Here is a 20,832-nt window from a genome sequence, read left to right as displayed (position 1 = left end):
AAAATTATTTACATTATTTACATTTGATGGATATTTGTCCTCATCTTGTTTGATTGTTAACACAACATTTCAGCTGATATACCCTCCAGCCTTCATCAGGTGTCTTGGGGGGAAATTTCAAACCTTGTTTCTCATTCCTAAGGTATTTTTCGATGCTATTATTATTATTATCATTATTATTATTATTATTATTATTATTATTCAGGTCACTGCCTGGAATCGAACTCAGAATCTCGGGGTTAGTAGCTCATACTCTTAACCACTACGCCATATGCTCATGGCCAGGCAGTGACCTGAATAATAATAATAATAATAATAATAATAATAATAATATTGAAAAATACCTTAGGAACAAGAACCCAGGTTCAAAATTTCCCCAAGACACCTGAAGAAGGCTGGAGGGTATATCAGCCGAAACGTTGTGTCAACAACAAACAAGATGAGGACAAATATCTGTCAAACGTAAATAATGTAAATAATTCCTCATCTCTTAAATATAGAACAGTGAAGAAAATGCTATGAATAATTGATGCATGAGAATCAATAATAAACACTTAAACGCAGTTAGTAATGGCGGGGATGTTTGTACGCATGGGAGCCTTTTGAGTTGTCATTAAAGTGTCGTATTAAGGTGGCGAGCTGGCAGAAATGTTAACAGGCTGGGCAAAATGCTTAGCAGTATTTTGTCTGTCTTTATGTTCTGAGTTTAAATTCTGTCAAGGTTGACTTTGCTTTTCATCCTTTCGGCATCGATAAATTAAGTACCAGTTGCATACTGGGGGGGGGGGGGTTGATGGTTGATCTAATCAACTGGCACCCTCCCTAAAAATTTCGGCCCCCTTGTACCTAGAGTAGAAAAGGTTATAGTGTCATGTACTCTGATCATGATGGCCGTCCACTCGTGCCCGAGGAAGACCACTGCCGACCTTCAGGAACATTGTGCGCTCTAGGACTAACTTATATTTTGCATTTGCGGCTCCGTTGGTGGCTAATGAGCCCTGCTCTTGACAAGCATACACGACTGCAAACATTGCAGACCAAGCTTTCCCCATTCACTATACGAGCTGTGCGCTTTCGCACAGCTCACTTAAGTTCTTCATGCTGGATACATGCTCTCTCAAAAGTGTCGATCCCATCCTTAACCTACTTCCTCCATCTGTGGCAATGACAGGCATTGTTCTCCCAGTCAGTGTCCTGTATATCAAAAGCCTTTAACGAGGACTTGACACAGTCCTTAAATCGTAGCCTTGGTTTCTGCCAGAGTCTCCTTCCATTCACAAGTTCTCCATAGAGCATCTGCTTAGGAATCCTTCTATCCTCCATTCTAATAAGGTGTCCAGTCCAACGCAACCGGTGCTTGTGTACCATACACTCTGATCATACGTCTGGCATTACATACTTACCAGAAAAACCAGAGCAGTACTATACTGCATCACAGAATGGAAATTTTAAAGATATGGGTTGTAAAATTTTTGATTGGTACAAATATGTACCAGCTGGGCTGAAAGGGTTTAGGTAGTAGCTTATCCCATCCCAAAACACAACCAAATGCCTACAAATATTGACTTTCATTCAGTTGGCCATGGACATGCCTGGGCATAGCTGTGTGGTTAAGAAGTCTACTTCCCAACCACTTGGTTTTGGGTTCAGTCCACTTGTGTGGCACCTTAGGCAAGTATCTTTTATAGCCCTAAGCTGACTAAACCCTTGTGAGTGGATTTGGTAGATAGAAACTGAAAGAAACCTGTTGTATATGCGTATGTGTGTGTTCCCGTATTTTTATGTTGCGTGTTAGTTGTAAGTGAATGTTACCATCATACACGCAGCATGATTCATCTCCAGTATTCCATGAAGGTGTGTTTGGTCCTGGGGAAATATTTCTTTGCCTAAAAACAGGTAAGGGTTGGTGAAAGGAAGGGCAGAAACATTAGCGTGCCAGGCGAAATGTTTATCGGCATTTCGTCTGCCGTTACGTTCTGAGTTCAAATTCCTCTAAGGTTGACTTTGCCTTTCATCTTTTCAGGGTAGATAAATTAAGTACCAGTTACGCACTGGGGTCGTTGTAATCGACTTAATCCCTTTGTCTGTCCTTGTTTGTCCCGTCTATGTTTAGCCCCTTGTGGGCAATAAAGAAATAAGAAAGGAAGGACATCCAGCCACAGAAAATCTGCCTCAGTGAATTCCACCTGATACTAAAAATATCTCTTTCCATAAAACAAAGAGGAAGCCTCTACATAGTTTCATGATGTGTCAGAAACAGTTGCCAAATCTCCCTCAAATAGAAAGCATAGGTGATGCATTATATTAATAATGTAGCTTTAAGATACACAATGGGTGAATAAAACTTGAGGTGGTTCTGGCAAAAGTATCTTTGAAAATGGCTGAGTCAGAGAGCTGGGTGAAACAGTGCCAACAACATATATGTATCCATGAGCCCTTAAAGGAATCTCAAAATAGAGCTTGATCTGTTAGAAATAACAACCAAATTTCCCATTACTGTTTTTAATAAAAGAACCTAGGTTAGACAGTGTTATCTTAGAGAAACCAAAATATAAGATGGCCATAGCAGGTATGCTTTTGATCATTGATCTGTGGGTAGAATTATAATATGTTGGCTGAGAAATGGATAAAAAATAATGTCATTGGTTTAGTTAAAAAGTGTGATAAAATAATTAAGCTTAGACTAATTATGATCATCTCAACACCAAAAAAACATTTTACAGATGTGCACATACTTATATCTGTCTGTCCTCACCCCCACACCAGGAAATCGGCCCTTATGAGCCAGGCGTGGCTCGAGAAGGAACAAACAATATATGCTTTACAGTCAGAACTGACTGACCAAGTAAATTGATTGTTTCTACAACACTTTTTTTACACTTCCTCAACAACAAATGAATGTTTGAAGTTTTACTTTACACCTTATCATTCATGTGACATCAATGCATTTATATGAAGAGTTATAAAGCATTACATCTAATTATCAACATTATCTGAAATAATTAAAAATATCATTGATGTGCTGTTTAACCCATTAAGTCCCACTGTCCTATAAATAGGACACTAAATGAGAACATTAAATAAGCTATGTCACATTGTCTCAATGTCCTATTTCTAGGACACTGAGTTTTTCCATTTCTACTTGAAGTAAAGGAGTTTTAATAACTATTTTTTTTTCAATCATCTGTAACAATTTAAAAGTAATATTCAGAAATTTAAGTACTCTGGGACGTAATGCGCTAATAGGCTATATTCTGTATAACTTGCACAAGTTTTGTCTATTACTGCAGTGTGCAATGAAATGGATGTTAATTTTCTGGGCGACACCATAATGGTTACTTCAACACACATGGAGGTTACAGATATGGTGAAAAGAATGAAAAATGATAAAGAATCTTGGAGTACTGGGACACAAATCTACAAACCATCATTGACAGCCACCTTAATGGTCCCTTCCCTAATAATTAATTAATCATGTATCACTGTTAGACTCCTCCAAATCATGCAGGAAAACTTAATGTATTATGATATCAGAAACATATGAGTACAAAACAGTATTCAAATTTTAAGCTTTTCTTTAAAAATGTTAATTTTGGTCAGTTCAAGGCCTGCATGTATTTAACGAGAAAGATAAAAACATGAATACTTATTACAATTTGATCATGTTCAATAAATGTCTTTACACTTTATCATTCATAGGTGCAGAGTGTGTGGTAAGAAGCTTACTTCCCAACCACATGGCTCTGGGTTCAGTCCTACTGTGTGGCACCTTGGGAAAGTGTCTCCTACTATAGCCCCAGTCCAACAAAATTCTTGTGAACAGATTTGGTAGACAGAAAATGAAAGAAGACCATCATATATCATCATCGTCATCATTTAACATCCGCTTTCCATGCTGGCATGGGTTGGACGGTTTGACTGAGGGCTGGCAAGCCAGGAGGCTGTACCAGGTTCCTGTCCGATCTAGCAAGGTTTCTACAGCTAGATGTCCTTCCTAGCACCAACCACTCCCAGAGTGTAGTGGGTGCTTTTTACATACCACTGGCATGAAGGCCAGTCAGGTGGTACTGGCACCAGCCATGCTTAGATGGTGCTTTTTATGTGTCACCAGCATGGGACCAGTCAGCTGGCGCTGGCATTGACCACGTTCAAATGTTGCTTTTTATGTGCCACTGGCACAGGAGCCAGACAGGTGGCACTGGCATTGACCATGCTTGAATGGTGCTTTTTACATGCCACCGACACAGGTGCCAATCAGGTGGTACTGTTACTGTCCATCACATTTATATGGAAAATAGTTGGGGGATATATGTCGTAGTCTAACTTCCTGGAAATTTGGTAGAAAACTTCCTGGAAAGTTCTGAGGATTTTCTAACTTCTGGGAAATTTGGTCGAAAACTTCCTGGAAAGTTCCAAGGCTTTTCTAACCTCCTGGAAATTTGGTCAAAAACTTCCTGGGAAGTTCAGTGTTGAAATATGCAGATGATACCAAGCTGTACCTTGAAATAAAAAGAACGGATCCTATCCTGCAATCAGATCTGGATACAATGCAGCAGTGGACCTCTGACTGGCATCTCAAACTATCTGTAGACAAGTGTGTCACCATGCATTTTTGGAGGAAAAATCCAGCTTTTACATAATCCCTCAGCAACACCAATCTCAAGAAGTCTTCTGGTGGACATGTTCTGGGTATTATTGTAAACAACAATCTGCATTGGACAAACCACATATCTAAGATTGTCAAAAAGGCTGAGGCGGTGCCAGCATCTCTCAGTAAGACCTTTGTCAGCCACTCTCCAGTTATCTATTTAAAATTGTATACAACAATGGTATGTCCACACTTGGGATTTGCATCACCAGTCTGGAACCCCTCTCTTTCTCAGCATGGAAGCACTCCGTCGGTTACGACGACATGGGTTCCGGTTGATCCGAATCAATGGAACAGCCTGCTCGTGAAATTAACGTGTAAGTGGCTGAGCACTCCACAGACACGTGCACCCTTAATGTAGTTCTCGGGGATATTCAGCGTGACACAGAGAGTGACAAGGCCGGCCCTTTGAAATACAGGTACAACAGAAACAGGAAGTAAGAGTGAGAGAAAGTTGTGGTGAAAGAGTACAGCAGGGATCACCACCATCCCCTGCCGGAGCCTCGTGGAGCTTTAGGTGTTTTCGCTCAATAAACACTCACAATGCCCAGTCTGGGAATCGAAACCGCGATCCTATGACTGCGAGTCCGCTGCCCTAACCACTGGGCCATTGCGCCTCCATGCTTTCTCAGCATATAAATCTCCTGGAAACTGTTCAGAAATGTGCAATAAAGCGAATACCCACAGTCAGATATCTACCATACTCTGAACGTCTTGCATTCCTGGGCATGGATACATTGAAGCCCAGACGTCTGGCAAATGACTTGATTGACATCCACAAGATTATCCACCATATTTCCAGCAACATCCTTGGGTAACTTTTTGAATTTCATATGACATGCTTATAAAATCAAAAAACAACACAGCACCCATGACTTTCGGAAACAATTTTTCATGCTCAGAATTGCAGAAGCATGGACTAAACCACCTGCATCAGTTGTTAACTGTCAATACACTACATCCTTCAAAACTTCCATGTGTCTTGAAATCTGCCAACAGTACACCTGATGGCCATTTTTTTCTTTTTTGTTGTAGTGCACCTGAGCACTGTATACAACAATTTCCTTTATCATTATATATGTGTGTTTGTTGAGTTTTTGTGCAGTATTTTAGTCAATGTAATGTCACACACTCACTTTGGTTCCCACTCAGTGGTACCCTACGCAGTGTTCAATATTTGGTGCAAGACTGTCTCTCTTTTCTATCTATTTCTCTGTCCTTCTCCTCTCCCCTCTATCTACCTCTCTACCTATCTGCTGCTTTTCTCTCTTTACTGCCTTCCATTTCTTCCTCTGTCCATCTCTGTCAACTACCTACTGTCTATCTTTATTCCCTTATTTCTCTGCACTCTCTCTTTCTTCCTACTTGCTCTTCCCTAACCTTCTCTACTCTCTTTCTTCACTTTTTTGGTACCAAAAGACAATCCAATTTTTTGTCACTCATCATTTTTCTACTTGACCAGTGCATAGGTAAGACATCATCGTTTAATGTCCATTTTCCATGCTGGAATAGGTTGAATGGTTCAACTGGGGCCTGGGAAGCCAGGAGGCTGCACTAGGCTCCTGTCTGATCTGGCAGTGTTTCTACAGCTGGATGCCCTTCCTATCGCCAACCACTCTGAGAGTGTAGTGAGTGCTGTTTTTACGTGCAACCAGCACAGGGGCCAATTTCCTGCCTAGTAATCATTTCAGATCCCCAATTTATCTTTTCACTTTTCATTCTTTTCTTTCCTTCTAACTTCCTTCCCTCTACCCCATCTCTCTATCCTTCTCCTGAGCCTTCTCATTGTACCTTTGTAACACAAGCACCACTATTTTCTTCCAATGCACAAAATATTGTGTTTATTGGCTATCTTCAAAATGATCACACCATCAATGGAAAATTTCAATACCAACTTCCTAAGGCAGTTATGAAAAGCTATCAAGATCAAACACCCAGAAAAACTGATGAATGGGGTCTTGTTTCATTAGGACAATGCTTCAGCACACAAATCCTTGGTTTCAATGGCTGCTGTATGTGACTGGCTTTGAACTGGTTGATCATCCTCCCTATATTAGTGATTTGGTTCCTTCTGGTTATCATCTGTTTCCCAACACAGAAAAACACTCAGCTGAGCACCAGTATCACTATGATGAGAACATCTTATCTGTTGTTGATGACCATTGTGATCAACAGAAAAGCTTCTTTACCAGTGCGACCCAAGCACTGCAACTACTAATGGAAGTGTGTGGACAGTAAGAGGAACTGTGTTAGAAAATGAACTTCATCTGGTCACATTCTATTGAGTGTCTTGCTCAGATTATGAACATTTCAGCGGACCCTCATAATAATAAAAATTATTATACCTGCATTTGTTTTAATGTTAACACTGGAAAAATCCATATTTTTCATTAAAAAAATTAGGACCTGGGTTTGCACCCCCTTAGCAAATTTTGTTGCTGGGCCACTGGACACTACAGTTAAAACTGTCACTAAATCAGAAAATCCGATACGCATAAAAATTCTGCTTTGCTAGGTCAATTAATTATTCTTTTCTACTCTAGGCACAAGGCCTGAAATTTTTGGTGAGGGGGCCAGTTGATCAACTGGTACTTAAGAAATATTACACACACTGGTACTTAATTTATGGACCCTGAAAGGATCAATTAATTATTGATACACTAAGGTTTTCTGATTTACTGTCACATGACTGAAAGAAATAAAAGTGTAAAAGAGTATATTTATTTTGAGATGCTCTGTGTTTCTTTCAGTTAATTTTAAATATAACAAAGAATTTAGTAAAATAATTTAATTATCATTCAGCTAGAGTTAGGAAGATAAATTGTGATTAAGGTTTGGTGGAAGATTTTAATTCAGAACTTTTGTAAACAAGACATTAGTACTACAGAGCCAGAGGTGGCTTCAGCAGGATTGGTGTTGAAAGGGTTAAGAATTGTTTGTCTATTATATATTTTAACCCTTTCGTTACTGTATTTATTTTGAGATGCTCTATGTTTCTTTCAATTAATTTTAAATATAACAAAGAATTTAGTAAAATAACTTAGTTAAGCTAGGGTTAAGAGCATAAATTGTGACTAAGGATTGGTGGAAGATTTTAATTCAGAACTTATGAAAACAAAACATTTGTACTACAGCACCAGAGGCAGTTTCATCCTGGTTGGTATCGAAAGGGTTAAACGAAATATTGGTTTGGAATGAAACTTTGCCAGTTAAAGATTATGTATATTTTAAAAGAAACCTTTAGTTATCGTAATAACTACATTGCTCAGTAGCCATTTGTAAGGAATCTTGCCAGTGCCACATAAAAAGTACCTCTGTGAAGAGGTTGGCATAAAGAAGGGCATCCACCCGTAGAAACCATATCTAAGCAGACAATTGGAGCCGGGTGCAGCTTTTCAACTTTGCCAGCTCCTGTCAAACTCTCCAACTCATACCATCATGAGAAACATATTCATCATCATCATCGTTTAACGTCCGTTCTCCATGCTAGCATGGGTTGGACGGTTCGACCGGGGATCTGGGAGGCCAGAAGGCTGCACCAGGCTCCGGTCTTATCTGGCAATGTTTCTACAGCTGGATGCCCTTCCTAATGCCAACTACTCCGTGAGTGTAGTGGGTGCTTTTTACGTGCCACCTGCACTGGAGCCAGGCGAGGCTGGCATTGGCCACAGTCGGATTGGTGCATTTTACGTGCCACCTGCACGGAAGCCAGTTGAGGCGGCACTGGCTTCAGCCACGATTCGGATGGTGCTTTTTACGTGCCACTGACACGGAAGCCAGTCGTGGCGGCGCTGGCATCGACCATGATTCGGATAATGCTTTTTACGTATCTCCAGTCCAGGGGTCCTGGCATCTGCCTGGTGCCAGTCATAGGATTGGTTCAATTTCGATTCCGATTTCGATGTTAAATAATCATATTTAAATTTTTCTTTCAAGTAAACAGAAATGCCAGTCAAAGCTTCTCAGTTATAAGATCTTTAAAAGTTACTGCAAGATTTGTAATTATATTTTGCAATTAATGTAGTTCATTACAAATATTTCTCTTTTTTGTCTAAATACTAATGGTAGAAGAGGCAAAGTATAACAAAAATTTTCATTAATGACGCATTTGAAATAGAGCAACCGTATTTTTCTGAGCTGACATTTTCATTTATGTAAAATGAAACAAATAACACAAGAATAATCCACTAATGATAACACTACATAAATCTCTAAACACAGATTGGTAATTATTGTATGTAAATACCAGTTGTTAGCTGAATGGAATTCAGTTTAATAAGAAAGTGATCTCAAATATAATTGCCATTTAACAGTACAAATGACTCTTGAGTCAAAAGTAACAATCATTATCATCATCATGAACAGAAAACTGTTTCTCAATGGGTTATTGTTTGTTCCACTTAGCTCTTGTAAAGTGGACCGAACAATCAGTGTTCCAGATATGACTGCCTCCTCTTAATTTGAAACAATGTATTCAGATTAACACTACGGAAGTGGGTCAATTTTTTTATTGTCATTCTTGCATTGGTCTCCATAGCCACAAGAGGTGCCGCTCAAGCTGAGAGGCCCAGCCTAGATAATAAATGGATGGATGTGATGCCCATGGTCAGTCATGACCAAAGGTGGCATCTAAGGATGTGGTTTGAGAGGAAGTTGGTTGCTATTTCTTGCAGATTGAGTGACTGTATAAAGATGTTTCCTCAGTGTTTATGTCTGAACATATAAAATTACAACATTCAGAACATGTGACTTATTTTATCATTTGAAATGTGTAGGAAAAGGATTTGTCCAACATCCTCCTCATCGTCATCTCTATTAATACTATGACTGCATTTTGGAGATAAATTGATATCAAAGTAAACTTATTTTTTAATTGCTTAAATCCATTACTCTGTACCAAACAGGAACTGAATAGAAATACCTTGTCATAATAAGAACTATCTTAAACCATATTTGACAGCTTAATGACAAACATGAGCTTTTGTGTAGAACAGTCCAATTTTGGCGGGGCCCTTTTTTTAATCTACTTGTAACCCAAACTCTGACTTTGGTGACCTTTTGTTCAGATTCAGGCTAATTACCTGAAATTTGTGTGTGTGTGTGTGAAATATTTCTTAATCCACAAAATTACCAATATTTTTAGTGATTATTTGATTGACGTAAAATGCACCAATCCGACCGTGGCCGATGCCAGCCTCACCTGGCACCTGTGCAGGTGACACGTAAAAATCACCCACTACACTCACGGAGTGGTTGGCGTTAGGAAGGGCATCCAGCTGTAGAAACATTGCCAGATAAGACTGGAGCCTGGTGCAGCCTCCTGGCTTCCCAGACCCCAGTTGAACCGTCCAACCCATGCTAGCATGGAGAACGGACGTTAAACGATGATGATGATGATCTCGAGAATCATGACCGATCAGAAAATGATCAATGGAAAGTTATTCCTATATCTAAAACATATTGATCTCAGTACTATGAAATGCATTGCCTACAACGAATCAATCTGAAATGAATCAAAAATGAATTGAAAACTTTTTCTTTTTGCAATTATTGGAATATTATTTTCATAACCTGAAATAACATCTTTAAAACTTTTACACAACTGAAACAGTTCTCTGACATTAGGTCAATAAAAGAAGTACCAGTTGCGTACTGAGGTCTGTGTAATCAACTATTCCCCTCCCCACAAAATCCAGGCCTTGTGCCTATAGGTGGCGAGCTGGCAGAATCATTAGCAGACCAGATGAAATGCTTAGTAGTATTTTGCCCGTCGTTTCGTTCTGAGTTCAAATTCCGCTGGGGTTGACTTTACCTTTCATCCTTTTAGGGTCGATAAAATAAGTACCAGTTGAACACTGGAGTTGGTATAATTGACTCATCCCTACCTCCCCCAAGCTGCCCTTGGGGCAAAAAAGCATTTGAAATAATTATAATTATCATTAGACAGCAAGATGGCAGGATTGTTAGCGCTCTGGCCAAACTTCTTAGTGGCATTTCGTCTCTCCTTATGTTCTGAATTCAAATTCCGTCAGGGTTGACTTTGCCTTTCATCCTTTCAGGGGTCAGTAAATTAAGTACTAGTGAAACACTGGGGTCGATGTAATCAACTATTCTCCCACCCCCAAAATTTCTTATTTCTTTACTGCCCACAAGGGGCTACTCACAGAGGGGACAAACAAGGACAGACAAACAGATTAAGTCGAATATATCTGTTTCTTTATTACCCACAAGGGGCTAAACATAGAGGGGACAGACAAATGGGTTAAGTCGATTACATCGACCCAGTGTATAACTGGTACTTATTTAATTGACCCCGAAAGGATGAAAGGCAAAGTCGACCTCGGCGGAATTTGAACTCACAACGTTGCAACAGACGAAATACCGCAAAGCATTTCGGCCGGCGTGCTAACGATTCTGCCAGCTCGCCGCCTTATAAGTCGATTATATCGACCCCAGTGCATCACTGGTACTTATTTAATCAACTCCTAAAGGATGAAAGGCAAAGTCGACTTCGGCAGGATTTGAACTCAGGATGTAGCAGCAGATGAAATGCCACTAAGTATTTCGCCTGGAATGCTAACGTTTCTGCCAGCTCACTGCCTTACCCCCAAAATTTCTGGCATTGTGTCTATATTTGAAAGGATTCTTATTAGATTAGTGAATAGAGCAACAGCCTTCGCTTATAACTTCATCTAATCCTCATGACCACAATTCATTCACTATCATCACCATCATCATTGTGTTTATAAATCATACCAATAAAACCTCTTAGAAAATCTGAAAATGTTCCGATAAAATTTATAAAGTAATTTTTTTAATTCTGTTGTGTCTGGGGAGAGTCATTTTTTAAATTCATATTACATTTATATCGTTACCATCTCTTTGTTTCTTCCCTTCTTTCTACTTTTTACTCTTGCTGTCTCAGAGCCATGTTAAACTGGCTGTTGACATCAGAGTGAGGCTGATTGAGTCAATTAAGCTCTTTCCCCTGAGTCCAATAAATGTTAGAGGAAGTATTTTTTATTGACTGGATTACAATCCTAAAACTTCAGTCACAGTAAAACAAACAAACCAAAGTAGAGAAAGAAAGAAGAAAAAAAAAAAACACTAAGCAAATTTTTTATGTGAATGCTAAAACCTCTCTTTAAATGTTTTATTATTTTGCTTTCTAATAATGAGGATAACGAGATAGAACATTTACTATTGTAGTTTAAGTCTGTCTGCTTTGATTAAGCAGATTCGACTAAGATCAAAAAGTGTCCCAGCTGTTTCCATCTGGTCTTTTTCTTTTAACAAACATAATATAACCCTAAATACATTGCACAATGTGTTCTTTTAAACCTGTTCTTGGCCTAGATGTTTATTGCTAGTGATATAAGTAGTTTTCCTGCTAATAATTATGTTGTTGACTACATTTAAGTAGGATTTCTGTTACTTCCAGCGAATTGAGTGGCTGAGCAAATGCTCCCTTATTCTGTCTCAGCTTTTACAAAAGCTGTTATCAAATGGTTGCTTCCCCTTAAAATTGTGGTCATTAGCTAAACTTGTGGTTTAGGACTCGAGTTGGCCTTGTGTTCTTTTTTAAGGTAACCTTGTAATATTACAAGAAAGCCAATTCTGAAGAATGTTTTTCTACATTGGCCATAGTACATCATTCAAACCTTCGCAGATGAAAATGTTTGTAGTCATCTGTGGTTAATCATTTGTGGAACTACTTCTGAGGTGCTATTCCTACTGCTGTTTGTAATGGTTCCTATTTGATTGGATATATTGTCATATTGTTAGACTGGGTCAGTGTTGATAACAAACCTTTTTTTAGGGGACACACATTATGTTGCTCACAAGCCACAAACTTTTGTTTGTTCGGATAAGTATTTGTACTTCTGTCAAATGTTTTGGTGGGCCACATGGGGGCAGAGCAGTTGAGTTCCTTTCGAGTGTTGGGCCTCAAGGAGGCAAAGTGGATCAGTTCCTTTCGAGGATTGGGCCTCACGGAGGCAGTGACCGAAACCTTTAGCATTATGTCATGCTTGAAACGAAGACCTATCAAGTTGAGCAAAATCACAGTCATGGCAGATAATGGCACCTGTGATGGTGGCATGTAAAAACACTCATAACACTCTCTGAGTGGTTGGCATTAGGAAGGGCATCCAGCTGTAGAAAAACCATCTCAAATCAGACTGGATCCTGATGCAACCTTCCAGCTTTCCAGCCCTGATCAGATCATTCAACTCATGCCAGCATAGATAACAGACGTTAAATGATGATGATGATGAAGTCAAGGTATGGCCTTGAGGATTAGTAGTCTCAGGTTCAACCCTACTGCATAGCACGTTGAGCAGAGGTCTTCTACTACAGTCTTGTGCTGACCAAAGCTTTGCAAGTGGGTTTGGTTGCCAGAAACTGAAAGAAGCCCATCGTGTGTGTGTGTGCATGTGTGTAAGTTCGTATTTGCTTGTTTTATGGATTATCAATATTAAAATTGCAAATGTAGAAATTAAACAAGGTGCAAGAGTAGCTGTGTGGCCACTGCATGGCACCTTGGGCAAGTGTCTTCTACTATAGCATTGGACCAGCCAAAGCCTCATGAGTGGATTTGGAAAATGTAAACTGAAAAAAGCCTGTCGTGTGTGTGTGTGTATATATATAGGTGCGTGTGTATTTGAGTCTCTGTGCTTGCCCCCCCCCCCATCATTGCTTGACAACCGATGTTGGTGTGTTTACTTCTCTGTAACTTTGCAGTTTAGCAAAAGAGACTGATAGAATAAGTACTAGGCTTGCAAAGAATAAATGCTGGGATTGATTTGTTCGGCTAAAGGTGGTGCTCCAGCATGGCTGCAGTCAAATGACTGAAACAAGTAAAAGAATAATAATTCCTGGGAAAGGTATTTGCTCTTAATTAGTTTATCATTTTGTTTTGTCATGGATCTTCTAGGAAACTTTTGTGGAACTGTAGGGTTCTGGCGAACCTTGGTTGGAAAACACTATTCCTTCCTCTAATGTTAACACTAACTTTTATAAATAGCTTAAAGATGTATCTTGAAACTAATTCAGCTGCACGTATCAAACTGGTTTAAGATAACTATATCTAGATTAAATGTAAATATATGCCTGCGCCGCCTTGACTGGCTTCCGTGCCAGTGGCACGTAAAATGCACCAATCCGATCGTGGCCGTTGCCAGCCTCACCTGGCATCTGTGCAGGTGGCACATAAAAAGCACCCACTACACTCACGGAGTGGTTGGCGTTAGGAAGGGCATCCAGCTGTAGAAACACTGCCAGATCAGACTGGAGCCTGGTGCAGCCTCCTGGCTTCCCAGATCCCCGGTCGAACCATCCAACCCATGCTAGCATGGAGAATGGACGTTAAACGATGATGATGATGATGATGATTAATAGTTATCGCCAAGCTAACATGGCAGTCCAGAAAAAAGGACGAATGCTGCCGTTGATTAGCTCCAAGAGGCCATTGCCTCTAGCTAGCTATGTGACACACAAACCTGTGTCCATTATAACCTTCGAACAGGGGAGGTCAGCAGCTTCCCCTTGCTGGTTCAACATCCACAGACTAGTTTCAGGGTATTTTGCCCTTTTTCAATGTGGAGTAGCCGAACCCAGCAGGCATTGCTGCTGACCTCCCCTGTGCGAAGGTTGTTATGGACACAGGTTTGTGTGTCACATAGCTAGCTAGAGGCAATGACCTCTTGGAACTAACCAACCGCAGCATTTGTCCTATTTTCCTGGACTGTCATGTTAGCTTGGCAATAACTATTAATATCCAGTACTGCTGCTGTAGTCTCCTTTAGAGAGCTGCCTTTGGGGTTCTAGGATTCATATGTAACCCAGACAAGCATGTTACCGATTACACTAAAGCAACGTTCTATCTTCCATCAAATAATCAATAAAAAAAATTTGATTACTTTTACAATGCAAATGTAAAAACCATTGAGAAATATGTAAATAAGTCTTTATTAACAACATTGTATCTTGAAGTAAATCCATCTGTTAATAATATTTTTGTTATGTGAGGTAGTGAGCTGGCAGAAACGTTAGCACACCAGGCAAAATGCTTAGCGGTATTTCGTCTGCCACTACGTTCTGAGTTCAAAATCCACTGAGGTCGACTTTGCCTTTCATCCTTTCGGGGTCGATTAAATAAGTACCAGTTATGCACTGGGGTCGATGTAATCGACTTAATCCATTTGTCTGTCCTTGTTCATCCCCTCTGTGTTTAGCCCCTTGTGGGTAGTAAATAAATAGGTATTTCATCTGTCCTTATGTTCTGAGTTCAAATTCTGCTGAGGTCGACTTTGCCTTTCATCCTTTCGGGGTTGATTAAATAAGTACCAGTTACGCACTGGGGTCGATGTAATCGACTGGCTCCCTCCCCAGTAGAAAAGAATATTTTTGTTATACATTGCGTTAATATCCCTCCTTGAACCATTGTATTTTCTATCTTTTAATGTTATCTTCATCAAATTATCCTGTGTTGCAGATATGTTTGAAGTGTGTGCCACATCATCCAGCTGTTGTTGTTGCCGTTCTGCCAATCACGACCAAGAGAATAGCTTCTTATTACAATGGACTCTAGTTCTCTCTCATCATCAAAGATCTACTCGCCTGTCTTTTCATCAAACGCCGAAATCTCTTGCAATACCCGGAACTCCTCCTTACCCAGAGGAAATATATATGGTGGCATTCCTGTGAATTTATTGCTCAATATTATTGGGTGGCTGGTGAGTCTTTCTTTTCATATTTTACCTAAAATTTAGAATATTTTCCTTTACCTTTTAAATATCAACCAATCCAGGGCAGCGAGCTGCCAGAATCGTTAGCACGCCGGATGAAATGCTTAGCTGTATTTCATCTGCCATTACATTCTGAGTTCAAATTCCGCCGAGGTTGACTTTGCCTTACATCCTTTTGGGCTCACTCCAAATGCTATGATGTTGACTGGATGTTTGATTTTTATCACTCTTGGTACATGTTTTGGGGACACATCAATCCTTAAATTGACATCCAAACACTCTGAAATGTTGGAGCTCCAAGCATGAATGCAAAGCAGTACAGCATGTTGTTTCCAAATTTCTGGCAGAATGAACTGCGTCATGGTGCTGTTTTTGTCACAGACAGTGCCCAGCTGATCCTACTATACTGTGTAGTCGACAAAATCGAAAACAATACACATGCGCAAAATGAAAAATATAAAATGTTGACAATTCACTCATCACACCGTATATATATACATACATACACACACACTCACACACACTTGGAAATGGATGCATCATGTTCAATTAAATATATATCTATATATCTATAGGCCAGTGCCACCTGACTGGCTACCATGTCAGTGGCACATAATAAGCACTCACTACACTCTCGGAGTGGTTGGCATTAGGAAGGTCATCCAGCTGTAGAAACCTTGCCAGATCAGATGGGAGCCTGGTGCAGCTGCTGGCTTTCCAGTCCTCAGTCAAACCATCCAACCCATGCCAGCATGGAAAACGGACATTAAGCGATGATGATGATGGCACATACATACACAATGGGCTTCTTTCAGTTTCCGCCTACCAAATCCACTCATTGCCATGTGATACATATTTGTATCACATTACTGTCCACACATATTTGTGTCATCAGATATAATGCTGTTGCCATCATTTATTATTTATTTCAGGCTGTAATGATCATTTACTGTCATTAGTCTAACATTTCTGACCTTTCCTCTTCAATATCTTCATTGACTTCATTGACTGATTGATTGTGTGTGTGTGTCTGTACATGTGCTTGTGATGAATAATAAAGATAATCCTTTCTACTTTAGTGACAAGGCCTGAAATTTGATGGGGGAGGGCACTAGTTGATTACATTGACCCCTGTATATAACTGGTACTCATTTCTTTATCACAAAAAGGATAAAAGGGAAAGTCAGCCTCAGCAAAATTTAAACCCCAGGGCTTAAAGGGCCAGAAGAAATGCCACTAAACATTTTATCCAGCATGGGTAGGATTCTGTTAGCTCGTGACTTTAATAATAATAATAACAATAATAATAACGATAATCCTTTCTACAGAAGGCACAAGGTTTGAAATTTGGGGAGAGGGAATGAGTCAATCACATCGACCCCAGTGTTCAACTGGTACTTAATTTATCGACCCCCGAAAGGATGAAAGGCAAAGTTGACCTCAGTGGGATTTGAACTCAGAACATAGCAACGGGCAAAATACTGCTAATCATTTTGCCCAGCATTCTAACAACTCTGCCAGCTTGCCACCTTAATAATAATAATAATAATAATAATAATAATAATGGCTTCAAATTTTGGCACAAAGCCAGCAATTTCAGACAGGGTGTAAGTCAACTGCATTGACCCCAGTGTTCAACTAGTACCTATTTTATTGACCCCAAAAGGATGAAAGGCAAAGTCGGCTTTGAGCAGAATTTGAACTCAGATTGTAATGATAGACAACATGCTGCCAAGCAATTTGTCCAGTCTGTTAACAATTCAACTTTTGAGGTGAAACACAGTAAGCTAATGTAAGACTAATCAACTGTTGTGTAGTATATATATATATATATATATGTATAGAGAGAGAGAGAGAGAGAGAGAGAGAGAAAACGGGAGAGGTATGCAATAATATATATCTGGAAGATCCTGAAAGGAATTGTGCCAAATTTTGGCATCGAAAGCTTCACCAATGCCAGAACAGGATGACACTGCATAGTGCCAAAGATCCCAGCAATGCCATCACGCTTCAGGACCACTTACTGCAACAGCCTGGGTTTCAGGGGCCCAAAGCTTTTTAATATTCTCTCAAAGAGCCTGAGGAACCTGCACAAAGTAGATGTAGGGGTTTTTAAATCAAAGCTGGGCCTCTTCCTGTCGAGAGTCCCAGATGAACCTACCTCACGGCAAGAGGTGCAAATGAGGGTAGCTACATCAAACACCATTCTTCACCAAGTGCCACATATTAGAGGAGGCTCTCAGTAATAACAGTGTAGCAAAACGGCGGTGCATCAGCATGGCTGCAGCTCTGAGCTGTTTCTGGCCAAATGAATAGGGCCAGTAACTGCTAAGTATCTTTGTTGGGAATGCAGTGAAATAGCCTTCAGTAGATATGAATTATTGATAAAGCCATTGATGAAATATTGGTAAAATATATGATCCAAATTTTCTTTGGTATTTGTCATGGATCAAGTTGAAGTTACAGTTTTCTGAGCCATGGAAGCATAAAGAAGATGTTTACAACCATGATGATGATGGTAATGATGGTAGTGTACGAATAGTTGTGGTGTTTGCCATTCTTAAAACTCATGAATGAAACCCACTTGCCATTCTACTTCCAAGAGAACTGCTATTCAGTCACCAGACCTGCTAGAAATATCAGCTAAATTCTTTCAAATCACGCCCTACCATTTTAAAGGAGGCAATAGATAAACAAAAAGATGAGATGGTCATGGCTGGCTGGGACACCTTTGATCATATATCTGTTCAGTTGGGGCTGACTCGGGGCTCAGCAACAAAAACGACAAGGATATGTTTTACTTGTGTCCATGTTGAAAACCAAAATAAACATAAAACCAACAAAACAAACAAACAAGAGAAACCAAACTGAATCCATTTGACAATATTGTGATTAGATTCCATGAAACATTAATATCTTATCGTAATTGATCTGATGTAAATTGACCTTTTGTTTATATGTTGATGGAAAGTGCTGGGTCTGTGTTCACAACTTCTTTCGTATACAACAATGAATTATAACATTATTAACAAACATGAGAGAATTTATAGCATTTTTATTCTTTCTTTTTATATTTCTTTTATTTTTTTTCTCAGTGATTTTCATTGTTTGAAATTACTTGACCCTTTGATAAAGGGAAATGATTATTGTGAATAGTTGTTATTGATTCAGTACGATCTCCTTTGTGTGAAGTTGTATGGCTCGGTTGTATGACTCGGTGGTTGATTCATCATCGTAAAATTGTGAGTTCAATTCCCGGTGACATGTTGTGTCCTTGAGCAAGACTCTTTATTTCACGTTGCTCCGGTCCACTCGGCTGGCAAAAATGAGTTACACCTGTAATTCAAAGGGCCAACCTCGTCACACTCTGTGTCATGCTGAATCTCCCTGAGAACTAAGGGGTAATGTGTACCTGTGGAGTACTCAGCCACTTGCATGTTAATTTCATGAACAGGCTATTCCATTGATCGGATCAGCTGCAACCCTTGTTCTCATAACCAATGGAGTGCCAGTTATTTAGTCATGAACCTCTTTATTTCTGTTGGGCGGATGAAGGGGGTGGGGTGGACAAAATGATGGATGGTGGATGAGTGGGAAGTTTGCTTTGCTATTTCGGAATTTCCTGCTATAGTCATACATTGACCCAGACCATCATCATCATTAAAGTCCGTCTTCTCTTCTGGCATGGGTTGGATGATGTAACAGGTTTTGACAAGCCTGAGGGCTGCATTGGCCTCCAATGTCAGGGTTGGCATGGTTTCTGCCCTTCCTAACACCAACCGCTTTACAGAGTGTACTGGACACTTTCCTCATAGCACCAGCATTGGTGAGGTTGCCAAATAACTTGCAATACAAGACCTTGACAGAGTTTGGGTGCAGTATTGAGGAAAGGGACTTTATGTCAGGTGTTGAGACGTTAAAGTATGAAAGAGGGAACAGGACCAGGTGTGTTAACCAGAATAGGTCTTTCATATGGAGACAGATGTGTGGAAACCCATTTAATTACTGGATTGTACTAGTAATTAAAAGGGCCAGCATCACATTTAATGTTCTTCACTTTTAAAGGCAACAGTAGAGTGTAATGTGAAAGATTTGGCTGTTATCTCTAGCAGTTTATATGAGCACATAATGGATTCTCATTGAGTTAAGGGTGCCATAGTGACATAAAAGCAAATCACAAAAGAGCTGAGTGTGTGAGTGAGTTTTAATGACTCATTGTATATGGATGAGGACAGCTGTGTGAAGAAGTGCCGCACCTTAATAGTGGTGGGAACCTGTGGAAGAGGTAGACCCAGGAAGACATGGGATGAGGTGGTGAAGCATGACCTTTGAATGTTGGGCCTCACAGAGGCAATGACAAGTGACTGAGACCTTTGGAGATATGCTGTGCTTGAGAAGACCTGGCAAGCCAAGTGAGATTGTGGCCATGGCCAATGTGAGTGTCACGTAATTGGCCTGTTTAAAAATATCCTTCAATTGTCAAGCAATATGCTGTGATTGAGAAGACCTGTTGAGTCAAGTGAAATCATTGTTATGGCTGATGCCAGTGCCGCCTGACTGGCACCCGTGCCTGTGGCATGTAAAAAGCACCATTCAAGCATGGTTGATGCCAGTGCTGCTGACTGGCACCTGTGCTGGTGGCATGTAAAAGCATCATTCAAGCTTGCTCGATGCCAATGCTGCCTGACAGGCCCCATGCCCGTGGCACATAAAAAGCACCCACTACACTCTTGGAGTGGTTGGCGTTAGGAAGGGCATCTAGCTGTAGAAACTCTGCCAGATCAGATTAGAGCTTGGTGTACACCAGCATCCGTTGGCAAGCAATGGTGGGACACATGCACACACACACACACACACACAATGGGCTTATTTCAGTTTCTGTCTACTAAATCCACTCACAAGGCTTTGGTCAGCCTGAGGCTATGGTAGAAGTACCACCAAAATATCTCACAGTGGGACTGAACCCAGAACTATGTGGTTGGGAAGCAAGCTTCTTATCACAAAGTCACTCCTGCACCTATAGATTACTCTTTTACCTGTTTCAGTCATTTGACTGCGGCCATGCTGGAGCACCGCCTTTAATCGAGCAACTCGACCCCGGGACTTATTCTTTTGTAAGCCCAGTACTTATTCTATCGGCCTCTTTTGCTGAACCGCTAAGTAACGGGGACATAAACGCACCAGCATCGGTTGTCAAGCAATGCTAGGGGCAAACACAGACACACAAACACATACACACACACACACACACATATATATATATATATATATATATATATATATATATATACATATATACGACGGGCTTCTTTCAGTTTCCGTCTACCAAATCCACTCACAAGGCTTTGGTCGGCCCGAGGCTATAGTAGAAGACACTTGCCCAAGGTCCCACGCAGTGGGACTGAACCCGGAACCATGTGGTTGGTAGACAAGCTA

At 40.2% G+C, this 20,832-nt stretch overlaps 1 protein-coding gene across 3 annotated transcripts in view; it reads left to right on the top strand.

Annotated features, from left to right (window-relative positions):
* The window catches only part of LOC115212936 (CSC1-like protein 2), a 154,919-nt gene that overhangs the window by 38,261 nt on the left and 95,826 nt on the right, over nucleotides 1-20,832 (top strand). For all 3 annotated transcript variants that reach the window (XM_029781781.2, XM_029781779.2, XM_029781782.2), the window contains exon 2: nucleotides 15,144-15,384. In XM_029781781.2, coding sequence (XP_029637641.1) covers nucleotides 15,229-15,384 — 156 coding nt within the window. In that variant the 5' untranslated portion in view covers nucleotides 15,144-15,228. The remainder of the gene's footprint in view (nucleotides 1-15,143; nucleotides 15,385-20,832) is intronic.

Source organism: Octopus sinensis, linkage group LG6 (genome assembly GCF_006345805.1).
Source record: "Octopus sinensis linkage group LG6, ASM634580v1, whole genome shotgun sequence".
Classification (NCBI taxonomy): Eukaryota; Metazoa; Mollusca; class Cephalopoda; order Octopoda; family Octopodidae; genus Octopus; species Octopus sinensis.
This window is presented reverse-complemented; position numbering and strand designations above follow the sequence as displayed.